Source organism: Loa loa, assembly GCF_000183805.2.
Source record: "Loa loa unplaced genomic scaffold supercont3.17, whole genome shotgun sequence".
Lineage (NCBI taxonomy): Eukaryota > Metazoa > Nematoda > Chromadorea > Rhabditida > Onchocercidae > Loa > Loa loa.
The window spans coordinates 338,316-356,374 of record NW_018108197.1 but is presented as its reverse complement, the minus strand read 5'-3'; the positions used below and the strand labels follow the sequence as shown (position 1 = coordinate 356,374).

General features: G+C 33.8%; 4 protein-coding genes across 4 annotated transcripts in view; all 4 read left to right on the top strand.

Moving 5' to 3' along the window:
- Positions 1–2,565: 2,565 nt before the first annotated feature.
- On the top strand, positions 2,566–3,310 carry LOAG_06262 (hypothetical protein; the record flags this gene model as incomplete). Its single annotated transcript, XM_020447103.1, has 3 exons — positions 2,566–2,616; positions 2,654–2,803; positions 3,050–3,310. 3 exons carry the CDS (start codon positions 2,566–2,568, stop codon positions 3,308–3,310), a joined length of 462 nt encoding a protein of 153 aa, XP_020302631.1.
- A 4,396-nt stretch (positions 3,311–7,706) lies between these two features.
- Positions 7,707–14,473, top strand: LOAG_06261 (hypothetical protein; the record flags this gene model as incomplete). Its single annotated transcript, XM_003141797.1, has 14 exons — positions 7,707–7,779; positions 8,329–8,442; positions 8,719–8,852; positions 9,270–9,351; positions 9,631–9,734; positions 10,344–10,523; positions 10,877–11,026; positions 11,169–11,294; positions 11,724–11,772; positions 12,636–12,714; positions 12,796–12,914; positions 13,248–13,448; positions 14,068–14,235; positions 14,391–14,473. The coding sequence occupies 14 exons, from the start codon at positions 7,707–7,709 to the stop codon at positions 14,471–14,473; spliced, it is 1,662 nt and encodes a 553-aa protein (XP_003141845.1).
- A 2,916-nt stretch (positions 14,474–17,389) lies between these two features.
- Positions 17,390–17,602, top strand: LOAG_06260 (hypothetical protein; the record flags this gene model as incomplete). Its single annotated transcript, XM_003141796.2, has 1 exon — positions 17,390–17,602. One exon carries the CDS (start codon positions 17,390–17,392, stop codon positions 17,600–17,602), a length of 213 nt encoding a protein of 70 aa, XP_003141844.2.
- A 298-nt stretch (positions 17,603–17,900) lies between these two features.
- LOAG_12336 (hypothetical protein) overlaps positions 17,901–18,059 on the top strand; it is a gene marked incomplete at both ends in the record, with an annotated part of 5,847 nt that continues 5,688 nt past the window's right edge. Inside the window, one exon of the mRNA XM_020448524.1 lies at positions 17,901–17,905. Within this exon, the coding sequence (XP_020301340.1) occupies positions 17,901–17,905 (5 nt within the window). The remainder of the gene's footprint in view (positions 17,906–18,059) is intronic.

Here is an 18,059-nt window from a genome sequence, read left to right as displayed (position 1 = left end):
TCCTTTTGCTGGAGAGATGTTGTGAAAACTATTCGTAGGCGTAGAACTGACAAAATGAGTTTCATTTCTTTTGTTAAAAAGTGATACTTTGGTAGTTTAAATTCGGACCATCGGATTCAAAATTTCATGGATGCAGAAATTGTTTAATCTAAATCTTCAGCGATGACTTAGTTTAATTCGAGCTGGATTCAGAAAATATTGCAGTTGAAGAAGTGTTTGTTGCGCTCGTGACGCTTTTTTCTGTCAGTTTTACTGATTAAATTGGCAATAAAAATCTGATTTTGAAGGTAGTTCACACCAACTGTTTCCGGAATATCTTCCAGCTTTCATATTCAGTAAAATATTTCAATTTTCGTATATATATATATATATATATTCTAAGTGTGCTGCCAGAATCTTAGGGAGTATAGATGGAAATAACAATATCTCCAGGTGGACTCCTATATATATGGAAGAGTACAGCATTAAACTTCGATGAAACAAAAAGCACTATTTAAAGAAGAAATTAATTTCACAGAATTTAAAACTAAATAAATTGATTTCACAGTTTTTTGATTTTTCCTGACAGTAGTATTGGAAATCGGGTTAATAAGGCCAAGATTTCTCATTAAATCATTGTTCGTGAACAGTCATGGTAATTTAGCTGAGATAAATATATACGGGTTCAGAGTACTGTTCCTCGAAAAAACGGAAAATTATTTCATATGACGGTGTCAGCACTTTGTTTCCTTACGTCCAAGGTCAGCGAAAGTTCGTGAATCCTTTTTATCATATGACACTGTCACTATAATTTTTTCTCAACTAAGTGACAAATGGGTTTGTTACCCTACATACTGTTGGAAAACTCCGCAGACTTTTCAACTTTAGAATAAACTGACGAATTTCATAAATTTCATATTGTTGGGTACCACAAGAAATGAATATGCACGTAAATTGTATATTTTCTCAATTAAAACCCTCATTCGGAATTCGTTCTAAATTTTTCTGCAAATTTCATTTCGAAGTCCTTGATAGTTTATTTTCTGCCTAAATATCATAAAGTATATTCATTTCTTGTGTTATCCAACAATATGCCATTCTTGGTTTGACTGCGTACTGGAACAAGTACAAAGAATTAACGAGATATATACTTCGTAATGTATCGGCATCTTATCATTTGCATCATTCTTTTAGAAAGCTTTCTTAATTTCTGTTGCCGTTAATCTACAGAATTTTATCTTGCGATGCTGACACATAAATTGATGCTGTTGCTATAACCGACCACATATTTTGCTGGAACTCAATTAAATATTATGACGAAAATATCGGTTTTTGTTATTGCTTCAGGATAATGATTCCCTAATCCTTCAGTACCGTGCCTTTGTTCGGATTAATAATTCAGTTACTAATCTATTTTGCGAAAATTGTATCAGACAATTTATCTGGTTGGAAACGCAAAATTCGGAGCTTGACAGTGCTTTTTAAATTTTCATTTGCGACCTTAAGTGCCAAAAATAGAAACTTTCTGTCTGTTGTTTCTCGTAATAAATTTATCTGGCAAATAATGTAAAATGGAATAAGTTGGTGTATGAAAAGAAACTAATTCTGTTAATTAACTAAAAGAGTTACTTGGAAAACTTCTACATCAATGGGAAAAAAAACAAAAATAACTTCGACATATTGTTGGAATACCTCTCGTCCCTTAGTTCAATAACTGAATTTTTCATTTCACTCAAGAGAAAAAATTTCGTTGTTCTAAAAATTGTGATTATCTGATATAAAGCATTTTGGTCATTTCCATGTTATTTAGTACCACAAACAGATTTATTCAAATTTGTTTCCCTATGGGTATACCAGACGTGTCACTCTCGATACAATAATTTTGAGTTCATATTTTTGTTTTTTTTATCCTTTAACTAATAAATTTTAAGGAAGGTGAACTTGGCTGTTTGTAGATTTAAAATTTTCAGGGCTTTGTTTAATAGGAGTGATTCACCTGTCGTTTTGTTTAAAAGCATTATTTCTAGAGGACGACGCAATGATATCTGTTTGGATCATACATTTCACTGTATTCGTGTACTTTGAATATGGGACCGGGAAATCTTGGAGTCGTTGTGATCTAATGCATCAGAAACATTGCTGCAATCCTCTTATCTACAACAATTGCTTCTAGAGGGTGCACTTTTTCATCATATCTTAATTTGGTGTCATTCACTGATCCTAATGAAATGTTATCACTCTGCAGGGTGTAAATATTTGTTGCGTAATAGATTGAAGTGAAGTTATACTTAAACATGAAATTGCATGAAAATGTTAAATATGAGCGTTTGAACTAAATTACCTTTTAGTGTCATCAATGGGCAACTCTAAACTGCCTCCGAGACAGAGTACAGCATAACCAAATTGTTACGGGTTCGATTGATATGAAAGTATCCTTTCTGTTTATTATTAATTATGAAAATGGCAGAAATGAAATGAAGAATAAAGCAAAAGGAATACCCATAAATGTGATGGTCTTTCTAATTTATTTAGCTATTCGAATTCTCATTTCAAATGCATGGTATTTTAAAAAATTTAGGTTAAAGTATGTTAGTCGTGCCGGGTTTAAGCATTCATCCGTTGTCGCAGTTTTTTAGCGTTGGTCTTTGAATGCTTGGTAAATCTCATTTTTCAGGTGTGTGGTACAGTTGATGCAGAATTTGCGCCATGTGTTCAGAAAGAGATTGCTGATCAAATTTTCTATGATTGTTGTAAATTATACATTAAACCGGAATGTCATGAACTGTGCCGATATGAAACAAATCGAGATATGGCCCAATTACTTGTATGTATATTACTTTTTAGTTTAATCCTTATTATTATACTAATACGTGACGACAATCACACCTTCCTTTTTTTGCATCTAGTCACCTTATCACCATCACCTTATCACCACAAACATCTGCACAACTTGACGCTGTTTTCTCTAGATAGAAAAGGAAAATGGCCATTCAAACGATAATAAAAGATATAAAGTATTTGAACGTTTCAGCTTTTTTTTCAATGTACTACTATACATGACCGCTTTCAGTTGTTGGAAATATTTCATACGAAGAAATGTTCCCTGGATAATGTACCTGCTGTATTATATTGTGCATCCCAAAATCGAGACAATCGGTTATGTTGCAGACAGTTTGGTTTAACATCAGGGAAACTTGGTGTTCGTCGGGAATTCCTACGAATGTGTGATCCATTTCATTTTTATATTCCCATGCTACGGGACTATGATTTTGTTTGTCTAAGTAACTGGAATATCATTATGTATTGTCATCACGGTGGACTCATGTACTAGAAAAAACATGACATTTTTGAATTTCTTTGATATGTAAATTATCTCATCTTTCACTTATCGATACCATCAGCAATGATGTAAAGTAGAACTGTTACAAAACAAAGGTGACAAGCTGCAACCAGCGCTGTCGTGTATAATGAGTTCTACAACTTTCTTTTACACTTCTCACTTTTTATTCTCCTCACAACTAACTTTTTTTGAATCTTGTGATCTTTTTTATTGTTATTGTTAATTTACCAGAGAAACTACCGGAAGTTGAACCGTACTTGCAACCCACTACTTACATGAAAGCTGAGATAGCAGAAGATACTTTGAAAAGTTATGCAATATGATATGATGTATGGAAAACCGGTCCAGTTCAAAAATATCTTTTACAATAAAACGAATATCTCTTAGTTAAACATCCAAAACATGAGATAATTTCCAACTCAATTCACAACTATACGCTTAGTTTATTTACTTTTCACTTCAACAGATGCCATCACGGATTTCGTGTTGTCGCTTTTAATAATTGAGAAAAAGGTTGGTAATGACTGATTTACTTTTTCTCTCACACACGGAGAGCGAAGACGTAAGTAAATTTTACACTTCCTGATTTGTGGAAGGGAATTTCATGCAAGAACATGTTTATTATTGTACCCAGAAGTTCGACGGGCAATCTCAGCGAAATTATCAGTAATTCTTTTATCTCAGTTTGAACAATGATTCATGAAATGAAATTAGAATTAGATCATATGTGGTTAGTAGCCAAACCACCGTATTATAAGAAAAGGACATTTTGACTATTGATTCGAATTTTTGCGGGCTCTCTGAATTTAGAAATTCCATATGGATTGTCCTTTCCCCGGTCTTAGATGGTATCAGTTTCCATAACTATGACTAACTACTTGATGACCAATTTTTTGCTGAACGAGGATATGGATCTGATTTTTAATACCTTCTCTCAGATTCATCTTGTTCCCTTGCTGTCAGATATGCTTCAATATTTTTTTTTCGGAGAAATTTCTAGTCAGGAAAGTATGGTTTGTTAGCAGTATCGTCCTAAGATATCAGTTAAGTTTTAAATACAAATGATCTTATTGTAACATATAATAAAGTTAATGAGTTTGATTTCGTGAATTTATATATTAATTAATTGAGATGATTAAACTAGTTATATGTATATGCTTATCAAGCATATACATACTTTTGTGCTAATTGGGATATTTCAATATGCAAAATCAAAATCCTCTACTTCTACTTCCTTTTATATGAATACTTGGAATCATCGTTTCATCATTTCCCCATCCATAACAAACAACACACTGCGCAACAAAGATTTGTCACTTTGAATTTCTATCAATAAGGCTGTTAAATTGCTGACACATAAATGTACGGGCGCAATCCACATATGCATGTGCACAAACATGTAATTGTCTGCATGGTACCTATTGATATGCATGCATATTTGTCTGCATGGTACCTATTGGTATGCACGCATATTTGACCTATTAACTCAGGTCTTTTCAACTTAGATCAACCGATATAGGATTAGCTTATTAAATAGTGTGTTTGACTGTCAGGATTAGCTTACTAAACAGGTGTCTGATTGGTTCATTATAATTAGCACCTTGCTTTCGTCACCGCTCTTTCAAGGATTAAAAAGAAATTGTTTCACCTGTTTTTTTTCGTAGAAAAAATATGACGGTTTCGTATGAAAAAGAACTGTTTTTCAATTCTTGAAACAATGGAAAATTTCCAGTTCAAATTTTGAAATATCAGATGGCTCATTTTATGACGGCTCATTCAAAACTTTTTCATTTGTGAAGAGGAGTAATTGAAAATTAATAGGATGGTTTGAATGAAAAACTTTCACTCCAGTATTTTATATTTATCTCTTCATTATATGTTTTACACCAGCTAGAATTTCCATTGTATCCTGAATATCACTTTTCAATATTATTCGATTAATTAGACAGAAAACCACAAATTTATATCAAGAAATCTGAACAATGCGACATTCCATGACTCACTGGTGAACTGATGACCTCATGATGTTGCTTAATAAATGAAACTTCTGGGAGGTTTCTGATTTAGAATTCATTTTCCGAAAACAAAAAGGAATACTTCATTGGATGAATCCATCTTGGTGCGAAATTGGCTCCCAATATATTCGCTTATCTTTCTTAGTTTTTCTGTTGCTGTTGTGGTAGCACGATGGTGGGAACAATTCAATTATATCAGTTGGCCTGATAAGTTAATGATGATGGTAGCAACATGTTTATCTGATGATCACAATTTGGCTGTTCGGCAAGTTATTGCGAAATGGTTTAGCTTACAGGTTTGTTCTGAAAAAACTAATCTAAAATTGTCATGGTCATGGACACTGCCATAAATGAGCTAAAACACTGTTTCTACGAGATATTTTGCTACCACAACAAGTAGCAATAATTCATCAGTATGAAATGCATGAAAGGTGTTAGTTGAGACAGCTATTGATTGATCTGGAATATCAGTTCGTACCCTAAAGTGATTCTCAACGAAACGACATTCAATGAAGGCTGATTTGATCATCAAAGAAAGTGCAAATATTTACAGGTGTAGAGACAAGACATGGTAAGTGGTAGGATTTAAATTCGAAAATTTGAAGTGGAGCTTTCAAATTGATGTATACCATGTGAAACGAAGCATAGCTCAAACTTACCCAAGTCAATAGCCATTACTTGCGAACGGAAGTTAATTTAGTAAAAAAACGTTTTATTGGTCAGTTGTCGATGCATTTTCGAAAAACTACATGATTTAATCATCAGGTTTGTACCGATATTGTAGACATCAAATTTGTTGAGAGCATTATATCGACAATAATGAATTGATTCCATGCAACTCAATATGCTAATGAAACAACTGAACTCGTTCAGTATGGTTTCGCCATGCTATTTATTTATGATTGGGTGAAGACATCTTTCGTTTATATACAGGTAAATTGCTCTAAAGGGAGAGGGGAAGATCAATGCATGTATTTTTTGGTTGGAGTAAGTTCGAGTTCAGAGTACAGTAAATCATAACAATCTTTTAACTCGTTCACCAAGAAATGACTTAACCACAAAACTTCTTCACAAGCTTTCAAGCCTTAAAGATAGTGGTAATAGTAATTTACAGATACTTCATGATTTGTTTGATGGCAACTGGATGACAAGCGAGAATTGATGAACATTCAATGAGAAAAGAAATATTTATATTGTTTTCAGTTTTTATAATCTTTCAAATACTCTTTTACATTGGATGGCTTAAAGATATCAAATGAATCTATCCAATGAAGGTGACGATGATTTACGTTTTTCCCTTTAATAATACTGTTAAGCTTTAATAACACTGTAAAACTACCTTCATTAATCCAATGAATGGCTCAAATTACTGATTCCTGTGCCGCTTATCACTCTTTCCTCATCCAATACATCATAGAATGACTGCAGTGTGTTAAGATGAAAAGGATGGAATAATAATGATATTGACAAGCCTGTTTGTATTTCACTTGAACCAGTAATATAATGTATTTGCTAATTATATAGGTATCTTAAGTGGTAAGCTAAAGGACTTCTAAATAATTAAAATGAAAAATGATAGGATGCGACTCTCTGCGTGAAGACTTTAGATATGCCAAAACAAAAGTTTGGTTGAACAACTGCTGTCGTCAGTTAGAATTTATCCTTCGAGGAATATCAAAAATAAAATTAACAGCTCGTAAATTTCCCAGTAATCTGGTAAGATAAAAGTTACTTGCTGAATGGTAAATCAAATAGTTAAAAAAAAGGGAGAAATTGGAATGTCATCAATTAGTGTATCCTCGATCCCATATGGACCGCACTCCGGATATGACGCAGTTTCATACAGGACAGGGCATTAAAAAGAACAGTGGGTCCAATAGAGGAGGGAAGGGTACTGGAAAGCTGTACCCGCTACCGTATCCTCTCGGATGATACCGTACGACAGTGGAGGGATTCGTTCTCGACAGCTTTTTCCCACCCTTTCAGCTATTTACAATTTGATTGTCATTTGCACTAATTGATGACCGTTCAAAAATTTGGCCGTTTCTTCTCTTTCTCTCTTGGTAATTCTTTTCATGGGCGTCTCTATCGGAGTGAACGTTCCCTCTTCCAGCAGCTGCCACTTAATGACCCGATAGTGATCCAGACCTCAACCTTGACTCTAATTCTGATTCCAGTTCTTGATATGTAATCGATCATTCAAGTGCTTTCTTCCATATTTATGTAAATTAGAGAAGCTAATTATGTAAATTAGAGAAGCTAACTAGGAATTACTACATATTGCATATGGAAGTGTTGCAATTGAGTTGTTATTCGTCTGATAAGTTCCCAGAGATGTTCAGATTCCGGACGACACCTAGTAATTTACCGAAATGTTCCTCGGGATACCAGGTCTGAATAAGTTCGTCTCAAGTATTACCATTTCACAACTCGATGACTTACCCGGTAAGTTACTTACGATTTTTTAACAAATTTAAATTGATTCGATAAAAACTCATGCAGTGAAAAGGCATTATCAGTAGACATCAGGCTTATCTGATGGAATGTCACTAAGGTATCTGCTTTGTTTCTGAAGTTACGCTAGCCCGTTGCTTTAAATAAGTGATGATAAAATTGGAACTAACTAATAATTGCTGACTCATGCAATCGACGGCATTGTGGAGGGATATCTTCTATTTGCTGTTTGCTATTTTTTATTATGCTCTTTCGATTAATTTATTGATTCTATACTATTGCCATGTTTATGATAAGGTAAAGCATATTAGGTTAATTGCATTTTCCAAGCAAGAAGATGAAAAGCCTTCTGGATTAATGATTCTCAGAAAGCGATAAACGGTAGAACTGAGAGGAAAAACGAAGACATCACAGAATGAGTGTGTCAGAAGTGATAGAAATATAGTTAAAACACAGAAGTACTGAACAATACAGTTACAGATCATATTGAACACTGACTTGGTTTTCGAAGATCAAGCGATTGTTTGTGTGATATTTCAGATCGCTGCAATTATTTTTACACTGTGTTGGCGCTATTGTTTTTCTCACTGCTTATCGGTACCAAACAGCATTTCGGTTCGCCCATTCGTTGCCTTGTCGATCGACAATATTCAGGTTGATTCGTGACTTTTTTCGGTTATCGTGAGATTTATTGCTTCATAAGCGCTTTTTGCACCGTATTCTGCAATTCGTTGCTTCGAGTAACAGCGTCTGCACATCTCACCAAGTAATGAAATGTGACAATTTCAAGTTTTTAGTTCATCAGAAGTGTACAGTATTTTTTCTTTTTATTTGTATTTGTTCTGAGAATTATGAGTTTAAGCCGAAAAGAAGTGAAAGAAGGCGTTCATTTTTCATAGATGAAGTTCGGTGCCATAATTCTGTTCTTAGGCTCTTGGATTGGTTATGTACATGATTATTGCTTTATATCGGAACGTTATTCGCTAACGCCACCTGAATATGAAGCAGATGAAATTGCCGTTTTCGACCCAACACATGAGAAAAAGTATGAAAATTATTACCAGGTAAAATTTGATGTGTTGAACAACATTTAGTCTTTAGTGATTGTGGTTATGCTAGTAAACAGATTTTCCGGTGGTGAGCTGGAAACAATGCTTTCAAAACAATGGAAAAAAAAATGCTTTCTCTTTACTTCCAAAGTGTGAAAAGGGAAAAGACCAGTAATTCTCACCAAACTTCCACATCCAAACTTTGAAATAATAGAAAAGATGTCCCTCATCGCATTTTTTTTGTCCTCTGTTTATAAATATTTTTTATAGCACTGGACTTCATGTTTTAAAATAACCTGTGCATCGAACTATCATTTTGATGTATAGATCAACGACTTATTTAGATAAGATGTGTGGAATTGTAACCATTGAAAAAGATTAATCTAATAAGGGCGACGAAGTAATTGCAGAATTCCTTACTTTTTATTGCAGTGGGTGCCGTTTCTTTTGGCTGCTCAAGCGTTATCCTTTTATCTGCCGCATTTTTTATGGAGATGGTTTCAAAAATTAAGCAGTAAGTTTCATAAATATTGGTGCAGAAGTACTTTAGATTATTTCTTCCGCAGAGTTGTTACTACTTTTTTTAAATTGAAATAATTTTTTTTGTTCCTAGTTGATGAAACATTCGACTTTCTAAAAATCTAAAAAACTTTTTTCAAAAGAGGACAGAAACTATTTATGTGAGAAATTTTCGTATTACTACTTTGGAATTGCAGTTAATTTCTTCTAAACTAACCAGAATTTCGAGAATGGCCATCAAAAATGCCAGTATTGAAAGTTCTTTCTCATACAGATTTGGATATGGCTATCGTAGTAGATGAAACAATTCGAATATACCATATGTTCGTAGATGAACGTAATAAAGCTGTGGAAGATTTGGTGCGATATCTTGAACAAGTAGGGCTTTTTTCTAGGAAATGTTGCTCTTATCTTTATTGCTACCAAGTAATATGCTCTATGGTATGTGTTCTGTTCATTGTTCGTTCTGTAAAGAATCGTGTTAAACTTGGTTTCAACTGTTAGACAGTAGTATCGATGGTGTTAACTATCGTTTGACTACTATTATATTTTAGGGTTCTGCTATACATTTTCTTTTCTCTGTGTTATGAATAAATAATGTAGTGTGTAAAATAGGCAGTAGTCAGTTCGAAGGAGGGAGTTGAATCATAGATGAACGGACTCATAGAGGTCTGAATTTTCTATTATTGGAATCTTGATTAGTCCTATTCAGTGCTTTTGTCACTGGTGATTTCAATGTGTGGGTGGAATGCTTCAGAAAGTGACTCAGTATTCTGGTTCCAAAGTCATTTATTCTAATCTGTTCGTTGCATAAGCTTTTGATGGTTCACACCATCCGATACTAGAAAGCAGTAGATAGCATATTCTTAATGCTTGAAACTTCGAGAATGTGCTTTACTATATTTTGAGTAAAGCATCGTGGACAATACTATTCAAAATCATGCATTTTCTTTGTCAATATATATCCGTGCACTGGAAATGTTACAGTGCATTGTTTATCCAGTTCGGCGTTCCATTTTCATGAACTTCACCCGGATTACTCTTGTTGGCTGGTATTCATCGCTCGTTTACGTGTTTGAAAAGTTGTTAAATACCGCAAACACAGTCTTGCAGCTTTATGTCATGAATACATTTGTAGGTGATGGCACACTACTTTGGGGATATCAGGTTTATTTGCTTCGTTAATTAAGAAAACCACTAATTGCACTCTACTCATATTTTTTTACCCAAATGAATTCGTATTTTAATATTAGTAGTTTCTCCTCTTTATCGAACCGTATACATTACTAACATAAGGGATTATATTTTTTCCACTCTGTAAGCGTCAAATTCGTATTAAAGGAAATGGGAATTGAAGTGGATTCCATTTTAAAGCCTCACAGTCTACCAAAACCATAACTATTGTCTGAAAAGATTGTTTATCTGGAAAGAAAAATTATTTACGAAAGCAGCCAGCATTAATGACTACCTTATATTTCGGATGTTAATTTCAGTACATTCCTAATCAAATCCTTTTGCAGCTACTCAAAAATCTCTGGATGGGGCAGGACTGGACGACCATTGGATATTTTCCGCGAGTGGTATATTGCGATTATATGAGGCATGAATTGGCAAATGTTCAACGTAAAACAGTTCAATGTGCTCTTACAATAAACATACTCAATGAAAAGGTCCTTTAATTTCATAATGCAGACAGGATGTTTAGAAGAACAGCATGTCAATGACTGACTTATTAAGATGTCGTTGACATTGTTATCTATATTAATCTGTGGACCGATTAAGAGAAACATTTCTTTAAAAATGGTTGAATAGGTATTCGCAGTAATGTCTGCATGGTTGTTGCTACTGCTTGCGGTCAATGTTGTCAGCACAATTTATACAGTCATCATATTGTTCTTACCAACACTTCGTGAACGTTCTGCATCAGATTATCTAGAGGTTTGACTATACTTTGTTTTCAAAAGTGCATAATTTTTAGCCATCATCATCATCATCTTTAATACTTAATAAATGTTCTTGAGACTATAGTACATATTAGGTTTTAAACTTCTGGAAGGAGCCAAAGCATCAATAGGTAAAAACACGGAACGTTATTGTGTGTTATAGGCCAAGTGCATGCTTGATGGCAGATGCGAAATTTGGAGATCTGAATAGGCGACTGATGAAAAAACTTTGCTAAAATGCTTTTGTGAATGATTTGCAGTTCTGTTGATCCCATTAACAATTTTAAAACAACAAATGTTTTGAAGTTTTTCCTAGCTTATAGCTGAGGATTTTTAGATTGTCGCTTTGCAAAATCCTATGTATACAGTGAATTGCACAGTTAAGACGCAGCATAGCTGCAGGAATGTTTTTAAGACATTTTAGGCTTTCGTTTGCAGAGAAGAACCGCTCGCTCATAATCTATCTGATAATGGTGAGTTTTTATGGATTTAAATAGTGATTGAAACTTTTTTGATTTTTTATTTCAGTATTTTCTCTGGTTTTTCCGGTGCGATTTCTTCGGAAACTGTGCAGAAGAAGGTTTACTTCTATCTCTAACTATAAATGACTTCATTCAGTTAAACGCAATGTATTTTGTTTTTGTGTTGAGGTTTAAATTTCTTTGACAAATTTTTGGTGAATTTTAGGTCAAGTCTCATCTATGTCTTTTAGGCAGAAGTCGTTTTGTATGCTAGAAAATGTTTAGAAAATATAGGAAATTACTTTTTATGTTTGCGTTGATTTTTCTCTAAAAATGTTCCTTTCGCAGATAAGGATAAAAGAAGCATTTTAAAACAGCTAAAGCATTGCTTGTAATTTGCAAATTTTTAGCGGCAACCGCTAAAAAAAACTGCTCTCCACTACTGCTAGATCTGATTTACCGTGCTTTGTTCGGCGATTGCTACTCTTCGCAGAACTCTTTGCATTCTTCGAATTCTTGATGATGCTAGTTACAGCACTGAATTACAGGATCAGACTACTAGTCAGATTCTCGCTTTCCCCTTTGATCCTTCTCGTTTGCGGATGTAATTTCAAACATCTGATATGTAATTCCAAGCGTACTACCCCTGATGTTTTTTGCTTTTAATTGGACATAGTAAAAATTTTTTCTTCATCTTTCGAGGTAATATCGGTTATTATGATAGAACGGTTTTTGATAAGGTTCACTGATTTGATTATATTATTTTTCATAATTTCTAACAATATCGGTTAGTATGATAGAACGGTTTTTGATAAGGTTCACTGATTTGATTATATTATTTTTCATAATTTTTAAAGTTAAAAGATTTTGTTCAGATGGTGATTTCTGCGAGAACGAGTTATTTGAGTATCATCTATCAAACGTTAGAAGCGCTTCATTTCATTCCAGAATCAGGTAAGGAAGAAAAAAATTTTTTTTTTCTGATCTTTGAATCAGCAACTTCAATCAGCAGAGTACTTTAAAAGAGTATTTTAGACGTCGTATATGTGCAACAGTTGAATATGGCGAAAATGTTAACTTAGAGAATGAGAAAACGCGGGAATCTGAAGAAGAAAAGCAAGAAATTTTTCATCGACGACTTATATTATTAGCACGTAATTTTTAAACACATTTCTTGCAGATTCGATGTAAATAATAGTGTTTTTATTTGGGCCCAATAAGAAGACTTTAAATCTAGAAAGAAATGGTCTCAAAATTATCCCACCTTCCTAAATCCTTCACTCTGTTGTCCAGGTATTTGCTAAGCAAACCCTCATTCCTCCTGCACTGAGAGTGTTGGACTATTTTCTGTTATTTTCAGTACATTATACATTCTACATTCTACACCGTCATTCTACATCTGTTAAGGAAGCGTCGTATTTTTCATTCATCTGGTACGTAAAACAAACATAAAAATTAAGGTGTTTTATTGAGTATATCGGTTTTAGGTAAAAATAAGCACCTCCTACATAATTTTGTTTGCGAAGCAATACATCCGGATAGTATTCTTCTATTGCGTTTCATGCATTCTCATGCGGGTAGGATGGTTACATCTAATATTGTGTTTGCACTTTGGGCACATTATGTGATAGCGAAGGAGTCAAGAAGACGCAAGTACCAACCGAAAGCTGTGGATGACATTGCATCTGGTAAGTTTGTTTAAAAAAATTAACGAATAATAAAATGGCACGCTGTAAGGACAAGGTAGTTATGAAATATATGCTCTGTTACATGTAAGTTAAATTTTGCAACAGAACATCAAGAAGTTTATTTGCTAATAGCGATGTTCGTTTAGAAGAATATCATTATTGTTCAGTTTTCTTCACCTTCTTTCTTATAAAGTAAATTGATCTTTGTAAATGACATGCTTCTTGCGCTGTAATGGCAATTAATTTTACAATCGGGGAAATGTTTTTCTAATTTGTTTCCTGATTTTTTTCGTCCATAATAATTACTGAGTTTTTTGATCTTTACCACTTTGTTTAAGAAATCTTTCCAGATTTTTTCATGGGACATAGCATACTCTCGTTTTTAATTTCTTTCAATGATACTTAATAGTTGTTTCACTTCGGAAGCACGTGATTTTTTTTGTGTTGAGTTTCTACTGGCATCTATCTCCTTTTTTTATGTCATAGTTCTTCTTACCATTATATTACTATTTTTGGAACAAAGTACTATTTTTTTTCTTTTTTTGTGTTTTATTGTTGAACAGATTATTGCAATTATCAATTAAACGGCTATTGTCCTTTCTGAGTTTGTTGCTTCCAGGAGCATCAGCCAGGGAAAAAAACATAACAGGACTGAATGGTAACAGATGTTTTAATATGTCTTCCTCGAAAAATGACTCAACAATTATGGACGCTAGTCCTCTTTTGAAATCAAACGAAGAGTATGCACAGGTGGTGAGTTTTCCACGTTTGTCGTCAAAGAAAAAGGGTTGTAATGCTTATAACACCCGAGCGAAGATTTCTTCAAAAAATTTAACAGAACGTGTTTGTTGTATTGTTTTAATGATTCTTTTCTATCGGTTCTTCCTGGTAGTGCCTGGGAAATAAAACAATAATTTTCTGTTTCCAAAGAAATCTTTTTAGCTATCGTTGAATATACTGCTATTCCAAAAGAGCAAACTTCCACAAAACGTGTTTTGAAATACTATAGAACTATCGGAAAATGACTCATATGATATGTTTCCTAGAACAACCATGCGTTGTTATCAACATTTTATATGGTCGCATGGCCTAATGAGGTTGCGAGCTGTGGTAATGGTGACTTATATACTTGATTTATAGGTGACTTATAGGATTTCCCACGCCAGACAGGTTTCAACCGAAAGGTTAGATAAAGTGTGTCTATGGGCAGGATGGGCTCGCTAACCTTCCGTCAACCATCCCAGCAGAAGGACAGCTTCAACGCCAAACTCGGATAGAGAAACTCGTTTAGTCCTAAAGGCCATCCATCTCAGAGAAGGATACTCTAAAACAAAACCGACATCCTGAGAACTTTATGTCATCTTCCAGCTCGCTAAATTCTGGCAGATGAACCTTAGGAGTAAAGAGTGGGGCCAGTTTTGCTCATGCTGTGTTTCACCTAAAAAATTCATTGCGAAGGAAGTATACACCTACATTTGTTGCGTTTGCAGCAAGCGTGGATAGAGCCTTTCCCAAATCTTCATTCATTCGTGAAACCCAGTCACGATGAATGGTCGCAAAGTATTTATGTATTATGTTAGGATTTTCCAGTTTTAGAATCTTTTGCAGATTGATTCTGTGGTTTTGTGTCCGTCTACAGTGTGCTCGTAAGTTTTGTTTCAGTTTCTTCTTTTGCTAATCTAAGCAGTTCCAGTTAATTCGAGTCAGAAACGAATTTTAACTAGTTTGTTAATATTATAGGCACTTATTGTAATTTTTTGTTATTGCACACAGCAGTGATTTCCAGAGGCCGAAGTGTGTTAGCGAAAAAAATTGGCAATTGAAGAAGCAGACGATTGGTGATGTATCTAATCAATGAACGTTTCCTTTTGTGAAATCGTTTGAGTATTTTCTTTTTTTTCGGTTTAACTTCATCAGATTTTTATCACTCTTTGCGTTCAAAATTTCTATATTTCCTTTTCTGCAGCTAACGACACTTGTTCGTTGGATTAGTGCTCAGATCAGTGGAGCTCTGACGGACGTTTTGACATCTGATATCGCGCCTTGGTAAGACGAAAGAGGGATGAACTTTTATTATGATCTTTCACTTTTCGATAATTATGTCCCTTCACCCGTGTTGTGTTCCAATCTAGTGCTATTATTATTCTGTGCAATCCACTGGCAGTTCTGATTGTCGATGCTTTAGGTTATCCGTTTTTCAGTGGCAGCATTCAGATTTGCCATTCAAACTTCCGAATACGTAAGAGTTGATATTTCTTAAAAAATAGCAAGTATTACTGCTGACATAATAACTGGATGAGATGTTAACATAAGAAAAATAAATAAATTTGAATCACATAAGAACTTTGGATGCAGGCAGGTTTACGGAAGCCATTTTCTAGAAATTTTATCACAGCCGAGAATAATGAGCAGATGTTGGTGCTCTTGTATGAGGCATATATGTTGAGCTGTTCCTACTATTTTTATTTTCAATAGCTAATTCTTGTTTACAAATTTTTTTATTTTAGAAAAAAAAATATTTAAAGGCAGTTTTGCTATTAGGTCATCCTTTTGCTTTGTACTGGTGTGAGCAGTGGAGATAGGAATTCCTTTCTCGAACCTTCGTTTCGCGTTCTATACTCAACTAGATGGTATTTTCAGCATTCTTTGCCTACTGTTATCTGTCTGACCGTTTCTTCTCATCTTGCAATTTCACTTTTTTTTTTATTCTCAACACATAAATTTGTCATCTTAAATTTATTTCCAGCGCATAAATTTGTCACCTTAAATATCAACATTGTGCACGTATCTCCCAGGGAAGACCTCATTTATTGCAGTTAAAAATCACAGACAAACTTACTGAAATGAAAAAGAAAGCTTGTTTAGCTAGTTTGGAAATTTGATGGTTTGAAACCTTCGAATAATATTTCATGCTAATTGTATTTGTCTCAGCTTCTTCCAGTTATATTCTTATATTTTGATTTCATTTATATTTAACGCCGTCCAACTCTCAACTGTTTTGTGAAGATTACATAGAACAGATTTTGATTTGTATTGCATATACTTTTTGAAACTTGTATTCTAAATAACACGCGGTGATATGTACCTACGCCATTTATCAATGATTACATACAATACGTTTCGATAGACAAAAGGATAAAGCTATGAAATAAGTCTTACTTAAAATAGGAAGTGTACCAACGACTAGCGAAAAAGCATACATGTATAATGCATGTCAACGTGATGGAATGCTTTGCCAACTTTCCTTTTCTTTTAGTTAGATGAGTAGATTCGATTATAAATGATCGGCAAGTGGGCGGTTGTTTTGATATGAAACTATGCCTGTCGAACTGTTAAAATTGATAGGTACCACACATTATTCTTTTTATCATGTAGGTTTGTTTATGACCTGTATGTTTTCACTGATTTTTTCTTTAATTTTGACTTCATATAATCAGCCCTATAACTGCAGTTATCTATCATGACCACTTCAGTTTCAAATGTGTCTGTTAGATACTTGCTAGCAATCTTTTTTAGAATAAAATTAAAGTTTTTGCAAAATTGTTCTCTTGGTTAGCAGATGTTTTATCACAGGTTGGATATTTCTTTGCTGCTGTGACCTTCCTCTTTTTCTTATACTTTCTAAGAGTTTCTGGAGTTTCGCATTATTTCTGTGAGATGAACGAGTCGGATAATGGAAAAGTTCATCTTTCTCTAACAAAGGAATTAGTAATTACCTGGCGGTTTTAGCGGCGATGTGTAAGTTCCTATAAAAGTGTATGGTTCGAATATTTTTGTTCTCATCGATATTGAATTTTCTTTTTTATTTCCAAAAAACATTCTTTTTCAGCTAGTGAAGTCCTCCGTGATTAATTCTGTTTTGGTTGGAAGAACTGTTGTTAGTGACGAACAAGCAAACTTTTTTTGAGTAGGTTCCCGGGAATTCTTGAAGCAACGCAAAGATGCCGGGTTCTCAAAATACACCTGTCCTAGCAGGGAACAGTAATAATAGCTATTCTATATTGGATGGTAGTGATTCACAGAATGCAGATGTGATGGATTTCGATGATGGTTCCGGTCCAGCAGATCCACGATTGGAAAAGCAACAGCAACAGTTATTGCATGCCGATTTTTATAATGATTTTGGTGACTTGTTCGATAATGTTAAAGTTTGAAATCAAAAATTTCCTATTCAAATATTTATGATGAGGATGTAGTGAGTGTCATTGGAATTTTGCATGACTGCCAGGAGATTATTATTTCAGCAACTTTTCCTTTTTTTTTTCATCTACATCATTTTTAACAGCTATGAGAATATTGATACTCGTTTTGTAATCCATTCTTCTGTTTCCTGATGCACATTAGTAAGCTGTATGAAGTTTTGGGATTATGATTAACTTAGTATGAGAAGTATTTTCTGAGCTGTAATAATTTGATGCCATGTGCTCTTGAGCATCTTTAGATCATTTGATAATGCGGTATCTACGTTCTGGTTATTTCACGTTTATTGGATTTGCGTTTATATATATATATATATATATATATATATATATATATATATATATATATATATATATATATATATATATATATATATATATATATATATATATATATATATATATATATATA